Source organism: Limulus polyphemus, unplaced genomic scaffold (assembly GCF_000517525.1).
Source record: "Limulus polyphemus unplaced genomic scaffold, Limulus_polyphemus-2.1.2 Scaffold4904, whole genome shotgun sequence".
Lineage (NCBI taxonomy): Eukaryota > Metazoa > Arthropoda > Merostomata > Xiphosura > Limulidae > Limulus > Limulus polyphemus.
The window spans coordinates 18220-35618 of record NW_013670514.1 but is presented as its reverse complement, the minus strand read 5'-3'; the positions used below and the strand labels follow the sequence as shown (position 1 = coordinate 35618).

The 17399-nt window shown below is 36.1% G+C and overlaps 2 protein-coding genes across 2 annotated transcripts in view; both read right to left on the bottom strand.

Moving 5' to 3' along the window:
* Window positions 1-2778, bottom strand: part of LOC106471854 (mucin-17-like) — a gene marked incomplete at its 3' end in the record, with an annotated part of 51118 nt that extends 48340 nt beyond the window's left edge. The window contains exon 1 of the mRNA XM_022400467.1: window positions 1987-2778. Coding sequence (XP_022256175.1) covers window positions 1987-2234 — 248 coding nt within the window. The remainder of the gene's footprint in view (window positions 1-1986) is intronic.
* An 8346-nt stretch (window positions 2779-11124) lies between these two features.
* Window positions 11125-15782, bottom strand: LOC106471853. Its single transcript, XM_013932476.2, has 2 exons — window positions 14962-15782; window positions 11125-13056 (listed from the first exon to the last, which is right to left on the bottom strand). The coding sequence occupies exons 1-2, from the start codon at window positions 15640-15642 to the stop codon at window positions 11884-11886; spliced, it is 1854 nt and encodes a 617-aa protein (XP_013787930.2). The 5' UTR covers window positions 15643-15782; the 3' UTR covers window positions 11125-11883.
* Window positions 15783-17399: the final 1617 nt, after the last annotated feature.

The window sequence follows — 17399 nt, the reverse complement described above, 5'->3', positions numbered from 1 at the left end:
TAGAACAAGAAACGTCTGCAAATATATCCATTAAAAATGAACAATGTAGAACAAGAAACGTCTGCAAATATATCCATTAAAAATGAACAATGAAGAAACGTCTGCAAATATATCCATTAAAAATGAACAATGAAGAACAAGAAACGTCTGCAAATATACCCATTAAAAATGAAAAATGTAGAACAAGAAACGTTTGCAAATATACCCATTAAAAATGAACAATGAAGAAACGTCTGCAAATATACCCATTAAAAATGAACAATACTTTGGGCTTTAATCTCAGTAATATATCACGAGGTTTAGCCAAAGTTAATTATTTGGGTTACTCCTAAATCCATATACTAAGCTAACAATACTCCTAGTAATCCTAAACATGACCAATCCTACTCTAACCCAAGACTAATTTAAGACTAAATTCAAAACCCTTGCGTTTTCATTATTTCACGATCATAATTATTCTCGTCATTCCTTAAGAAGGGATAATTTTCAGCTCTCAAGGAGCTTTCATACAATCCAACCATAATCGTAACACGCCCTGACAAAAAAAAAATGGAGTTGTGTTATTAGACAAACCAGATTACCTTGAAAAAACGACGCTACGAAGTTCAAACCCCTTACGTCAGATATGCTCTCTCATAAGTGTAAACAATTCAAATGAATAAGTAACACTGAAAGAAATAACATTAAATAAATTACTTTTAAAGACTATCTGTTCTATCTCTGATCGCCTGTTACTATTCGTGTTGTTTAAATATTGGTTATTTCAAAAGTTATTCTTTACTATTCTCCCTCTTGATATACTTCATCAAAAGCTTATGCGAACAACTCAAACGGAACACGTATTAAATAGATCAGACTCAACGAGAATAAAGGTGATCGGAGAGGTGAAGCTGTAAGAAGAAAAGAGGATAAATTTGAGTAATTGAACAGATCAGACTGAGAAATAGGAACAAATCTTAATGATCGGACAGATCATGTTGAAAACAGAAAAAAAAAGTTGGTAGATGAAGAAATCTTAGTGAAAACAGAATAATCTTCTGAAATAATATCTTATTTAAGTTTATTGAAACTTCTTTTGGGATGACGTAATTTCTCTTCCGAAACTTCCGCGTATTATAGTCTGTTTGTTTGTAGTTAAGCGCAAAGCTACACAATGGGCTATCTGTGCTCTGCCCACCACGAGTATCGAAACCCGGTTTCTAGCGTTGTAAGTCCGCAGACATACCGCTGTACCACTGGGGGCCCGTCTTATACTCATTAAAGCTAATCATAATTGAAGCAGTAAAGCTATAAAAACGTATAACAAACTAATAAGCATATACGAAATGCAAAGTGTTTAGCGACATTGATGCCCTTCTCGGAATATCTATACCTTTGTCGAGCTAACAAGATAAATAAAAAAGTTTATGGTTTGCTTTGCACATGTCTGCACGTAACGCAAACTTGCACATTGTAGCTTATTTATTTCTGCTTGTTAGGTCCACTTTTAAACGTACAATAATAATGCACTGTTTGAACTATTCATTGATTTTGAAACTATAAAAAATAGGTGTCATATTACCACAACTATAAAAATAGGTGTTTTATTAGCACAACTATAAAAAATAGGTGTCATATTAGCACAACTATAAAAATAGGTGTCTTATTAGCACAACTATAAAAATAGGTGTATTATTGGCACAACTTAAAAAAATAGGTGTCTTATTACCACAACTATAAAAATAGGTGTCTTATTAGCACAACTATAAAAATAGGTGTCATATTAGCACAACTATAAAAATAGGTGTCGTATTAGCACAACTATAAAAATAGGTGTCATATTAGCACAACTATAAAAATAGGTGTCATATTAGCACAACTATAAAAATAGGTGTATTATTACCACAAACATGTTTTTTTAGATGTAACAGGCAATGATAAGCATAACTCTAAAGTAGCGAATTTTAAAAACAGTAAAAATTTAAATAAACAATACACTCTAGTTACCGCCTGTGTCTTGTTAAGTCTTTGTCCATATCTTCAGCCAGCGCCATCACCGACAAAATCTTAGCTCGTTCTTCTTCTGAAAGGTTACTCAGATCAACCTGCGGTTGAATAGCAACTGGTCTTTGACCAGATCTTGGGGGGGAGAGGTCGAGCACTTTGTAGGCCGCCACAACTTTCGGTAGACGGAACAGCTCTTGACTGGGGAGATGCCCTGTCCAGTTCTTGATCTGGATGTGTTTGCTGTCCATCTTCCTGACTTAATTCATTTCCCATCGCGATTATATCAAATTTTGCTTAGTGATACTTACAGAGTAAAATTCAATGGGGAATAGAGTACTAGATGGCTGATTTATCTCAGCTGACCAAGAAATTGGTCGAAAAGGAGGAACGGGGGAAATATTAACTTTGATGCAGGTCTAGTATAAGAAAGAATTTGAAAAGTACGTATTTCATATATATATAATTTAGCTAAAAATAGGCCAGATGTTGATAAGGAAAACGTATATACGCCTAAGAGAATTCTTGATAACGTAATATTCCCTCATCGATTCTCCGCGTTAACGGGCGGTGCCAGATCGAAAAAGGGCTTTTGACTAGGATATTTTGAACTAATTGTCCCATATATCTGTATATGTTTTAATATTGTACGGTTAATATACAAAATTCAACCATTGCTTATACTAACAAACAAACAAACGGTTTAGTAAGCTACGAAACAAGTAAACGCACCCTATTTCTTCTATAAACTAAGCACTTAGCAACTAAACAAGGCGGGCGCCTGAGCTGCCTACATCTCTGCAGTACTGCGCGCGCGTGCCGCAAAACATGGCGGCAGGGTGAGCGAGTGGAGAGACGCGGTATACGTCCATTTCGTTTTGTGGGGGTGGTCCGCATGACACCTCACAAGTGAGGTGTTATACGCAATAAAGCGATCGTAGAAATGTATTTGTTCATCGATCGTTCGTACCTTCTCGGTGACAGGAATATTAGGAAGGACCTTTTAAACTTGAGATTTAGGGCACGAGTCGACCACCATTCACGCAAGCACTCACGCTATTAAACTGGACATTTAAATATGACTATACCCTATGCACTATTCATATCGGTGAAAATATTTTAGTAAATAGTATAAAAGAAATAACAATGAATCTAAGAAAAACTCTCGAAAAAATTGAAAATTGTAAAACTCCATGCTTGATGATTTGGTGTGGCTACTGCCCCGTGGTCAAGTTAGCCTTGTATCCAGATAACAGATTATCGTTAAGTTAAAAATACGTTTTCTAACTGAATGTTACAGAATTTTTTACAAGGTCTCTTCAGCGATATTGTTACTGCACTGTTAACCCTGGTATCATTCAACTGTTACTGCACTGTTAACCCTGGTATAATTCACTTTTTCATCTGTCCTGAAAAATAACTTAGTTTAACCTTTGACAACAAACATTGTGCATAGCTCATAGTTAAAGTTTAGTTAAGTTAGTCAAGAAAATAGCTAAGTCAACAAACACTGAAATATAACGTGCTCCCAGACGATCGGGCAGTACATCAGCCTCTGACGTAGACATTATCTGGACATTTCTGAAGACGACAGCTAATTAACATTCGAAAAGTAAGATAAAACATGATAGAACGTAGTAGCAAAAATGTAACTTGCTAATAGTTAGGCTTAGGCGATCATATAGACTACCAACTACGACAGGAAAAGACAGTGTTTGTTCCAGTGGTTCAGCGGTAAATCTAAAGGTTTATAACGCTGAAAACCGAGTTTCGATACCCGTGGTTGGGTACAATATGGATAGTCCATTATGTAACTTTGTGATTAAGAACAAACAAACAAAAGTTTTAAATGTATATAATCAAGTAAGTCCAGTCCTGGTATATGTTTATCCTTTTTTTTCATGTCAAGTCTTAAGTTTATAAACCTGGTTTTTGGTGGTAATTATGTGTTTTTTCATTTGTACATTCTGATTTGTGTTCATGTTCTTAACTGTTGTAAATTTCATTGTAAATCATCTGTTTTAACCGTGCTAGGCTATAAAGCTAACGTGTTTATATTCTTTAAACAGAACACATTCGATATTATAACTTTTGAGTTTTAGTACTTGAAATTATGCATATTACTGCAGAATTTATTTTTTTGGCCTCGAGAAGTGATCGAAAGGGTGTGTATATCCCACGTGACTAGGGTATTGGAGGTAAACAGATTCCTTAAGCTGTAAACGTCAACACGAAGGAGTAAAAGAATAAAAGTGAACTCAAAGACAGGAGAATAAGTAGGAGGTTGAAAGGAGACAGATAAAATTGGAAAGCGTCAATAGAGAAAGGAAAACAGCTCTTTAGATCTTGAAAATTTTACAAACTATGATAAAATCAAGAAGTTCAAAACTGGGGAGGTAAGGTTAACAAAAGTCACAACGTTGTTAAAAAACAAACAAAACTTAAGGGTTTCATAATACATTTTTTTCCAACAGGTGTCGCTGCTTTCAAGTTACCCTTTTTTCCAACAGGTGTCGCTGCTTTCAAGTTACCCTTTTTTCCCAACAGGTGTCGCTGCTTTCAAGTTACCCTTTTTTTCCCCCACCCCACCCCGATACTAAGGCGCATGGTAATGCTATTAATTATAAGCGTTTTCTGCGAGTGTTTACTTAAAATTGCAAGACTTAAACTGTGATGGAGGAGAAATAAGTTTTGAATTGTAAACATATATAAATAAACTCTCATAATATCACTAAAAAATAAGATCGCAGTAAGACTATCTGATTACATTTTTAGGTACCTGGAAATTTCAGAGTAAAGGTTAAAGTCGAAATTAAATGGAGAAAATAAAACAACAACAACAAAACTGGTTTGAAGCAAAGCAAGAAAAATATAAGGTTTTCTAGTTGATATTAATGGAAAAAAATTCAAAACCATTCTGTAGGGTGTATTTTAGGAATGGAAAACAACTACTTCACTACAACGATCATCAGTTGTTATGTTATGATCATCAGTTGTTATATTATGATCATCAGTTATTACATTATGATCATCAGTTATTATATTATGATCATCAGGTGTTATATTATGATCATCAGTTATTATATTATGATCATCAGTTGTTATATTATGATCATCAGTTATTATATTATGATCATCAGTTGTTATATTATGATCATCAGTTATTATATTATGATCATCAGTTGTTATATTATGATCATCAGTTATTATATTATGATCATCAGTTATTATATTATGATCATCAGTTATTATATTATGATCATCAGTTGTTATATTATGATCACCAGTTGTTATATTATGATCATTAGTTATTAGAATGATTGTGACGAGTTTCGGGACCAGCGAAGGTTCTGTTGCAGTTAAAGCTACGGTGGATATTCATATGTAGTTGGTTCAGTGAAGTGAGCCGAATACTCAATCATCACGACTTGCGGAACTACAATAAATCATTCCACTCTGCTAATAGATTGGAGGTTTGCTTAAGGTGAAAAACAAGAACAAAATAGTTTGTTCTTGTAACTAACGCTTCATTTATACTGGGCCCCGGCACGGCCAGGTGGTTAGGGCTGAGGGGTCGCAGGTTCGAATCCCCGTCCCACCAAACATACTCGCACTTTCAGCCGTTAGGGCGTTATAATGAGACGACAAATCCCACTATTCGTTGGTAAAAGAGTAGCCTAAGAGTTGGCGGTGGGTGATGATGACTAGCTGCCTTCCCTCTAGTCTTACACTGCGAAATTAGGGACGCTTTGCACGAAATTCACAACAAACAAATATTACAAAACACGATCTATATACCTTGTAATTATAGTCTCCAAATTCCAAGAATACTTCGATTTTACTATTTTAATTTCGGACCCCCATTTCCAAGAATATTGTACGTACGGCCCAGTGGTTGGCGAATCGGTCAGTGAATCCGAAGATTCTTGGTTCGCGTTCTATTGCCTTAAACTTTGAGGGGTATGGGCGTGCTACAAGAGTGACTGTTAAATCCTACTATTCGAGGAGAATAACTCAAGACTTGGCTTCCCTCTACTCTATCAGTTCAAATTAGAGCGACTGGCACAGATAGACCTTGTTTAGGCTTACGCGAATACAACCTATATTATTGTTACTTTAGTTTCCACATCTAATGTACCTTCATTTTATCCAAGCTTCCCATTTTACATTGTTTATACTAGTAAAAGTGGTATGAATATCTATGGCATTTTTGAGAAGGGAAATTTAGATAAAAGTAAAATATATGTGAGTAAAAAGTAAAACAAACAATCTAATATTCTATGAAACAGGAAATATAGATAAAATAAGGTATACGGACAGTAAATTTGAAAACAGGAATCTGAATATAACGACAATCTTTATCTATGATTATCACCTGGAGAATATCGAATTCAAGATGATATTCAAAGTTTCCAGTCCCCCAGTGGCACAGCGGTATGTTACAACACTAGAAACCGGGTTTCGATACCTGTGATGAGCAGAGCACAGATATCTCACGGTGTAGCTTTGTGCTGAATTACAAACAAACGAAACACAGACTCTAATGATTTTTTACGAATTAAAGCCAGTGTAAAGTATTATTTAAACTCGTGTTCAAGTGGGCTTCGTATCGGTTGTCATCTTAGAAATGGACAAGTTATAGGTAAAATAAGGTGTAATCACTGTGATATTTGAAACGGGAAAATTCGGTATAGGAGGTCTGTGGAATGTAATCTCCGAAACAAGAAACTTGAGTAAAGGCAAAACAATGTGGATAGTAAGTTCGGAAAAGTAATTTGAGCAATTTTCCAAATAGGAAACCGTGGAAATAAGGCGCGCGAATAGTATGTTTGGGAACAGAAACTTTGAGTAAAAGTATTCCTGGAATGTTATCCTTAATACGTGGATATAAGTGATAACTGATGCACAGGGAAACTAGTTGATTTTCACGTTCAAACTGTTTTATTTGATAAACAAGACTTCGACCAGAGCCGTTGTCAGGTCAACTGAACAACTATGAAAAACACGTTACAGCAGAACGCGAGTCCTCAGATCACGTGACGTGCATACGACAATCTGGAAGAAAAATAGTTCTAAAAATAGGTTTAATATTCGTAAAAGGAATATATATGCTTCACAGAGACCTGGCCTCTTTTTAGAAATTAAATGGAGTTTAATAAATATATTAATAAATAGATTGTCTATGAACTATATATATTATACGTAAGGTCGTGAGTGAGTAAAGTCAATATGTAGTCTTGTGATTATAGTTACTCTTGTTTCAAAGTATCTCAATTAATTAGTTTCCAACAGGACCAATATATCTAATTCATTGTTTCTATTCAGGCCAAAACCGAGTCTACAACGATGTTTCTTAATGTAAATATTTTATCTTGTTGTTGTTGTTTGTAATTAAGCACAAAGCCACACAAAGGGCTATCTGTGCTCTGCCCACCACGGGTATCGAAACCCGGTTTCTAGCAGTATAAGTCCGCAGACATACCACTGGGGGGGGGGTCAATGTTTTATCTTTCTACGACATAAATCAACGACATACATTTTCTCTAGAACTTAAAACCAATCAAATCCTTGGCATTCTCATCACGTGATTATTAGTAGATAATTAGTATAACAAAAATTGGTCCAAATTTTGTGTATGCAAGACTACAATATAATTCATTTCTACCAAAACGAATGGAATCATATCTGGGAGAGGTAATATTTATTCTCTTTTTCAAGATTGAATAGGAACAAACAAAAAAACACTTCAAAGGTAGCAGTTCTTTCTCGATATTGCTTTTTAAAGTCTCTGTTATCAGTGTTTTATTATTTTTGAAGCTCTTTTTAAGTAGAAGAAGCACTGATACATGTTCGTCGATAGAGGACAAGGAACCCGTATGTTTGTGATACGAGATTTCATGACATACCTGTGTCCTAATTTGTTAGTCAGTCAGACAGCTAAACATGTGGAATTAGTTATATGATTATTTAAAACAATACCAGAAACTGCTATTATTAATGTAAGGTTTGGTACACACATGAATCTTCAAGCTGAGATTAATGGTTGTAACTATCTATGAACCTGTTTTTTTGTTACATTACAGATTTCATGTTAAACACATTAAAACTATTTACTGATGAAATTAATGTTTAGTATTAGATGAAACAATATAAAAGAGAGTTTCAGTGATCTTAGCAACTAGTAGGGAATTAAACGCACGCGCATTTAGCCAATAATGATGTGATGAAGCGAAGTGAGCAAGTAGTAAAAGCCAAGTTATACCTAGCAACTAGTACGGAAATAAAACACACGTGCATTTAGCCAATAATGATGTGATGAAGCCAAGTAGTAAAAGCCAAGTTATACCTAGCAACTAGTAGGGAAATAAAACACACGTGCATTTAGCCAATAATGATGTGATGAAGCGAAGTGAGCAAGTAGTAAAAGCCAAGTTATACCTAGCAACTAGTAGGGAAATTCACTTCGCTTCATCACATCATTATTGGCTAAATGCGCGTGTGTTTTTGTGTTTTATTTCCCTACTAGTTGCTAAGTTAACTTAGCGTTTACTGCTTGCCGTGCATTTAGCCAATAATGATGTGATGAAGCGAAGTGAGCAAGCAGTAAAAGCCAAGTTATACTTAGCAACTAGTAGGGAAATAAAACACACGCGCATTTAGCCAATAATGATGTGATGAAGTGAGTGAGTGAGAAGTAAAAACCAAGTTACACCTAGCAACTAGTAGGAAATAAAACACACGCGCATTTAGCCAATAATGATGTGACGAAGCGAAGTGAGTGAGAAGTAAAAACCAAGTTACACTTAGCAACTAGTAGGGAAATAAAACACACGCGCATTTAGCCAATAATGATGTGATGAAGCGAAGTGAGTGAGAAGTAAAACCAAGTTACACTTAGCAACTAGTAGGGAAATGAAACACGCGCGCATTTAGCCAATAATGATGTGATGAAGTGAAGTGAGTGAGAAGTAAAAACCGGGTTACACTTAGCAACTGGTAGAGGACTAAAACATTGGGTTATTTTAAGACAATTAGTGAAAACGTAAACTTACCAACCAGAATTACACGAGTGTAATTAACAGCTAGTCCAGATCTTACTGCATATGTGTAATATTACAAGGTTATCATCTTAAAATCCATTAAAGTATGTTGTAGATTGTCTTCACGTTTTATGGTTAGCTTGAATTTAAAGATGTAATTATTTTGTGGTCACCAAGAATAGAACTCATTTTATGAACATACTTGCATTTGTTTGGTATAACTACGCCACTACCTTCACTTGCATTTGTTTAGTATAACTACGCCACTACCTTCACTTGCATTTGTTTGGTATAACTACGCCACTACCTTCACTTGCATTTGTTTGGTATAACTACGCCACTACCTTCACTTGCATTTGTTTGGTATAACTACGCCACTACCTTCACTTGCATTTGTTTGGTATAACTACGCCACTACCTTCACTTGCATTTGTTTGGTATAACTACGCCACTACCTCCATCTTGTTTAATAACAACAATGTTCGTTTAAGGGATTTCAAAAAAATAAAAATAAAAAAGGATAATCTCAAATAATACCAGACCTCTAGCAGGAAGAGTGTATAATATTACATCAACTATACCTTCTTTGTTGTATGCCACTACCGACGAGGCCTTTCGGTCAGTGCCATAGGCTAGTTGAGTTACAGCTTAGAAAGTTTGAGTTGTATGTTTGTAGTTAAGCACAAAGCTACACCGTGAGATATCTGTGCTCTGCTCCCCACGGGTATCGAAACCCGGTTTCTATTGTTGTAACTCCGAAGACATACCGCTGTGACACTGGGGGACTAAAAACTTTGAATATCATCTTGAATTCGACATTCTCCAGGTGAAAATCATAGATAAAGATTGTAATTTATGTCGTAGAAAGATAAAACATTGCCCCCCCCCCAATGGCACAGTGGTATGTCTGCGGACTTATATTGCTAGAAACCGGGTTTCGATACCCGTGGTGGGCAGAGCACAGATTTGTGTAGATTTGTGCTTAATAACAAACAACAACAACAACAAGATAAAATATTTACATTAAGAAACATCGTTGTTGACTCGGATTTGGCCTGAATAGAAACAATGAATTAGATATATTGGTCCTGTTGGAAACTAATTAATTGAGATACTTTGAAACAAGAGTAACTATAATCACAAGACTACATATTGACTTTACTCACTCACGACCTTACGTATAATATATATAGTTCATAGACAATCTATTTATTAATATATTCGTTAAACTCCATTTAATTTTTAAAAAAGAGGCCAGGTCTCTGTGAAGCATATATATTCCTTTTACGAATATTAAACCTATTTTTGAACTCTTTTTTTTCTTCTTCTTTTCGAATTGTCGTATGCACGTCACGTGATCAGAGGATTCGCGTTCTGCAGTAACGTGTTTTTCAAAGTTGTTCAGTTGACCTGACAACGACTCTGGGATTTGGTCGAAGTCTTGTTGAATTACAGCTTAGAAAGTTTGAATTGACAAAACCATTCTTATCAAATAGTTCATGTGACATCAAGATTTAGTTAGTAGAATGTCTTAATTTGCGGAACCGTGCATTCAGACATGAGTTTAGCATACAATAAAGAGGTTTCTTACAGTAACCATTAAAATGTGAACTTAGACACAAATAGTGTGCTGAATACAAAGGCTTAATAACTGAAATTAATTCCAATGATATTTTTTATAAATATTCGAAGTTTCACATATATACACTGTCATCGAGTGCGCTCGACTGTGTGTGTATGTGTGTTTTCTTATAACAAAGCCACATCGGGCTATCTGCTGTGTCCACCGCGGGTATCGAATCCCCTATTTTAGCATTGTAAATCCGAAGACTTACCGCTGTCCCACCGGGGGACGAGTGCGCTCGATTTAGTAGAGAAGTAACACGAAAAGTACTGTTTTTACACCAACAGAGGGCAGAGTAGTATGAAAGTGTTGTTTGAAAACGCAAAAAGCAACAACACGAAACAAACAAAAATGAGATTTATTTTGTAGAACTTTATTTCCAACACATCTATCATAACACAATTGTATAATAAACATAATAAAAAAATTCCAAGACAACTTTTGAATTCGTAAACATAAAAAAATGGTTAATATTAATATAGGGTTTCCTGTTCAGCAATTGAGTCTGAGTTAATATTAATATAGGTTTTCATGTTCAGCAATTGAGTCTGAGTTAATATTAATATAGGTTTTCCTGTTCAGCAATTGAGTCTGAGTTAATATCAATATAGGTTTTCCTGTTCAGCAATTGAGTCTGAGTTAATATTAACATATGTTTTCCTGTTCAGCATTTGAGTCTGAGTTAATATTAATATAGATTTTCCCGTTCAGCATTTGAGTCTGAGTTAATATTAATATAGGTTTTCCTGTTCAGCAATTGAGTCTGAGCTTATAATATTCTCAAAAAAATAAAACGAGTACTAAAAGGGTTTGGTTTCCATGTTTGAGAAAAAACCCAACAAATTCGTCTTTCTTGGTAAAGTTAATAAAATAAAAGCAGCAAACTCTATTAAGTAATCACTATTGCTTAATGCATTCTTTATACTGGTGTATATTACAAACGGAGGTGATTAATCACATAGCTATACAATGCGTGTAAAGCAATCACGGAAGAATATAATTACACTTCAATCTACTGCTTTGTCCACGTGTATCTGTAGAAAACGTGAAGATACTTACAGTTTAGTGGTTTATCCTATACTAAAAACTCCAAAATGATATCCTAATACCTTGACAGGTAACATTCCCAAATACATACTAACAGAAAACGTCACCAACAAGCACCGTTTCTTCATATTCACTTGCCATAACGACCTGATTATTCAATAAATAAAAACACTCAACAAGAGCGTTCTGTCAAGGATAAGCCGAGTTTAATTCATCGTAGAGGGGATTTTGGATCACTTCACCAGAGTAAGGTGATTCCAAAGTTTTTGCGGACTTCTTCCCTCTCAAGGACGATGTGCTCCCCCCAGACACGCTGTCTATGTCTTTAAACATAGTAAACACGGTTGACAGGGAGTCGGCGTAAGACAGTGGCTTGTGAATATTTTTACCATACTTATGTAAGCTGTACAGTTGGGGGCCAAATATACCGCCCAAGATAACCGTGGCCGTTGATATTTGGGCCACACTCGCCGAGAAACCTCGATCTTCATCTTTAGGTAAGAGGCCAAAGGCCACAACCCAGACAAAGAACACTGTCAAACAGAGTAAGCTTGTAACTGTAACACAGTACCCTTCGCGGTAACAGTACGGAGTGTTGCGTGAGAAAAAGGCCATCAACACAGCCACCACTAGAAGGAAGATTATGTAGGATTGACAAACTAGAAAATCACCTCTTGAGATAGAACATTCCAAGAGTTCGCCAGGTTCAAATACGACTCCTGGCGGACGAAGAATCCACCACTGAACTTCTAGCGCCACCTGTGCTCCTACTACAAATAGCAGTGTCAACATCTGATTGACCTGGCTGATGCTGCCTCCAAGCCCCAGGGTCTTCTGGGATCGAAGACTCATGGCTCGAAGGAGAAGACATCCATAATTGAATGCATAGGCAACATTGTGGACAACCTTGCGCGCACCACACATAGCAAACGAAGGTTGGAAAGTGAATAGCAAAGCTCCTACGTACATTGTTATTAGAGCTAAAAGTTGGAACATGGAGATTACGATGGTGTTCTTCTTTACTGTCTTGTCACAAAATTTCATTAGCAGAAAAACTAAGACATAGAGAGTCACTAAAACGCCGGCTCCAGAAAACGCGATGGTGACGAGGCACCAAGTTCTATTTATCCACGCGCCAAAGCTGGTGTTCTGTATGTTAGTGACAAGCACGCTTGATAATTGTTTTTTACTGGTGGTGGGAAGACTGCTCAGCTCGTGCTTAGGATTCATGGTGAGAGCGCTAGACCTGAGGCTGGCGGGTGGTATCTGTTGGCTGTAGTAGTTGGGGGTAGTGGCTTTTCGGTGCTGCAGTACCGTCATCTTGTGGGTGATTAGCCCTGTTTTGTCGCTGTATCTCCCAACCTAGGAAATATAAAATTTATAAAAGTACAGTATCAAAATATCATAGTATTCCTCACCCACAGCTTCATCCGTGTCCTAAGAGTAAAACAAAATAAAACAGTGACAAAACACAGCAGCTACATTTTAAAGAAATAACTTACTTACTCTAAAATATTTGAAATATAAAACAGTACAGTGGAAACTTAACAGTTAGGCTACGCTGACAAAATTATATTGAGAAATCATTATTACGTTTTTTTTTGGGGGGGGGAAGCAACCAATCAGTTTCAAGCGTTTCGATCATTATAAGATACGTCAGATTATTCGGAGTTTAGGCCTGATACAGGTTCTATAGTTGTCTAACCAGGTTGTAGCAGAAAAACAAACAACAACAACAACAACAACGAAAAAAAAACAAACTTCCATTACGTACTAAGAAACATGATGTTGGACAGAGACACACGGGTTTGTTCAGTGCAATAAATTATTGCTAAACATGATGTTGGACAGAGAAACACACACGGGTTTGTTCAGTGCAATAAATTATTACTAAACATGATGTTGGACAGAGAGACACACACGGGTTTGTTCAGTGCAATAAATTATTACTAAACATGATGTTGGACAGAGAGACACACACGGGTTTGTTCAGTGCAATAAATTATTACTAAACATGATGTTGGACAGAGAGACACACACGGGTTTGTTCAGTGCAATAAATTATTACTACTTTTTTTAAAGATGGTTACAAGGAAAGTGCTCTAAACTTTATATGTTTGATTACATTTAGCCAACAATACGAGATGACGTACTGAATTAAATTCCCTGCCCTCCCTTTTATGGCCAAGCGCTAAACTTCCGGATTCGATCCCCGTGGTTGCATAGCGCAGATAGACCATTATGCAGCTATGCATCTAAAAAAACATAGAATAAACTTATCATTTTACTGTAAAATATAAAAGCTATGTATTTCACTAAACCAGTTACACATACGTATATATTATACGGTTACAAATTGACCTGCACGTATTGCAAGGATTTAAGTTACATGACGATGTATATAAACTACGTAGTTTAATTTTAAATTGTATTGTTAATGTACTTAAAAATTTTGTGTTACAGGGCGATATACGCAAAAACGGTTGTAATTTCGGTATCTGGACTTTTCAACCCGAATGACATGGGCTATTCGGCCACGCCAGAGACCCATAAGATTCAACATAGTCATCCCCAGTTTAGAACTGCTGATTAAGAAAGCTATTAGTCAGAAGCACCCTCCACTTGAACGGCTACTCTTAACCGAATAGCAGATTAGCCTATTGACTGTTGATTCACCGTATGGGGTACGGTCCACCTCCGGCAGTTGAATGCGAGTGTGCCGTATACGGTGTACGGCTTGCAAAAATTCCGAGCGCGTATAGAGCAGCCGCAGTCAATGGGTTAACAGTCACAGTTATAACACCTTCATAGTTGAAAATGTGGAGCGTGTTCAGCGAAATATCATGACTTGAACCTTGGACCTTTCTATGTGTAACTCAGCATTCTAGCCTCTAGCAGTGTAATTTCTGAGGCGCATAACAGTATGTCTGTTATCTACAGTGGAAGTTCACAGCTGAAATATGGCGGCTCGAGCCTTGGACCTTCCTACTGTAGTTCAGCACACTAACCCATAGCTGTGTAATTGCTGAGATACATAAGAGCGTGGCTCCTATCTTGAGAGGAAGTTCACAGCTGAAAATGTGAAACGTGTTCAACCGCATATCATGGCTCGAGCCTTGGATTTTTCCATCTGCAACTCAGCACGCTAACCTCTCAGTTGTGTAACTTACAAGATATATAACAGTACGGTTGTTATTTAGAGTGGAAGACCACAGCTGTTTATAAAAGTTTTTTTTTTCATTTAGCAAGACAGAAACAGACACTAACCTCTCTGAAAACACCATCGCCAGAAACAGATGTCAGAATCACCTGTCCGTTGTTAGGAAAAACATCGTTAAACATCAGCTGCTTGCCTTCCTTGAACGTTACCGGGGTTTCTAACAACACATTTTGATTGTTCTGCAGTGCTTGTAACACTGCGGGACCAAGAGCGTTCGTCTGCGTTAAGAAACAGTCGCTACCCGGTCGACACTGCCGTTGTTGAGCCGTCTTCAGTCCAAGGGCTAGCGTCCATACCGCCTTAATAGTGTTGAAGACTGGATAGCCTGATGATACCTTGCCGGTAGATGGCAGAGCGAAGGCTTTCATCTCCTTAGGAAATACGAAACCTTTATGTACAAATTCTTGACCAGAGCTTTTCATCATCGAATGCCATAACTCTTGCACGAGAGGATGTGGGGACACGGAATTTTCTTGTATGATGTTTCTGAAGTACGTCTGAAACTCTGGAACGTCACCACTAGATGGCCAAAGAAATAAGACACTATGCAGTACTGAAATAAGGCTGGTAGATAGAGTTTTGCGAAGTCTGGAGGTCAGGTCACGATCAGTTGATATGAGAACAGATTTATTAATGTTTTTCCAGTCAGAGTCTTCAATTACTTGGAAAGTGTGGTCATCCGTTAAAAATAAAGCCACTGCTTCTACGTCAGCCTGGAAACCAACCATAAACGAAAAACTGAATTTTTTAGTACATATATATATAATCACACAATGAGAACGATAGCCTACTTTAATGGAATACAACGCCAAGCTTAATACAGTTCCAATGTTTGTTAAAGTAATTTTAAATACCACATTTAGAATAAAAGAATTATGAATATCTTTCGTTTCATTAACAAACTATTGTAAAAGATCAGGTAAAACTATGGATTATAAAACTAAATTCTAACGCTACGTCTTAACACGTGAAAGTTATTAAATGTCTGCGTGAAGGCACTGGAATGAAACAAAGGCAAAAATCAGAATATATTGTTATGTAAATATCTTTATTTGTCAAATTTTTAGTAAATACTAATGACCAGGTTTATACAACCGTGTGGAAAAAATCCTGTTTTCTTTCTCATGTTTTAAACATATGGTATATTGAGCAGGGAAGTGAAGGTTTTGATAAAAAAAAACACTTTGATTTGTAAACACTTTTTTACTGAAAGCTAAAAAATTATAACATTAAAGTTCGCCTTTAAAGCAATAATAAATATTTTTCGGTCCTTATAAAGACAGAGGTCGCTTCATGTGGTCGATACTGTTAGGCTGTCAGAAAGCCAAGTCAACTTTTAAGTCATCTAAACAACAAACTAAAAATACCGTAACAAGTTTTATTTTTTTATATTAGTCTTCCTCCTTTATTTATCTACTGCTGCTGATCATGCTTTTGAAATTCATTGAATGATGTTAAGAATCCGTAAACATAAAACAATCAAACCATCATTTGAAGATGCAGCCGGCGAACTATTGGAAACCAATAGGCCTAACAACTGTCGTAAACCAATAGACCTAACAATTGTCATAAAAATCAAGTTAAATGCAGATTTTCCCCCCACATTTCTCTTAATTTTTCCTTAAGTCGCTGTCCAACAAACTTTTCGTTCAATATCAAATCTCATTAGTTGGGCAACGACTTGTGGGAGGCAAAGGATAGATCTGGAGTGATTTTGATCCGCATTAGACAAATTAAGAGGAATGTGGAAAAGAACAACATTTGCAGTTAACGTGATTTTATATCTAATTCAAGTGATGATAAGTATCTTAATCATCGTTTACCAGGATCAACGTGTTTGATGTTGAATAACGTGTCCTGAATTAGATGTTAAGTGTTTAATTAAGTAGCATAATATTCAGCCGAAATTATTCTAGTCTGACATTTTATTTCAAAGTGTATAGTATGTTGAATACCTACATAAGATAATTATACGATGATTGCCTCATAATTCAAGGTTCAAATAAAACAGGTTGTTGGGTTACTTTCCTTGTTTCCATAAAAGTTAAGCCATATAAAATACGGAATAAAGAGCGGAATATCTTCCAAAGGTAATGGGCCTGTAAACCAATCTCGTTGTTTGCCATTTCAATTAACGACAAATTATTCATGTAATTTGGATTACATTGAAAAGGAAAATAAAATATTGGAACTGTTTTACAGGAAGAAGTCCTTTTCATGAAAATAAAATTATGAATAAGCTTGGGGTCGTAAAATCCACAATATGTGTCTTACTGCTATCAGTATAGAAAGTGTTTCAAATTATCGTGTCTAATGTGTACATCTACAATGGAAGCAAAGAAAAACTTGATTGTACGTTTAAATCAATTAATTTTATTAATCACTCAGAGCTTTAAGGACAGGTAGTATAGTGTAAATAGGGGTGCGGCCTTAATTTCTGCCTAGGGTGCCAGTTAAACTAACGTGGGCCATGATAAACAGTCTT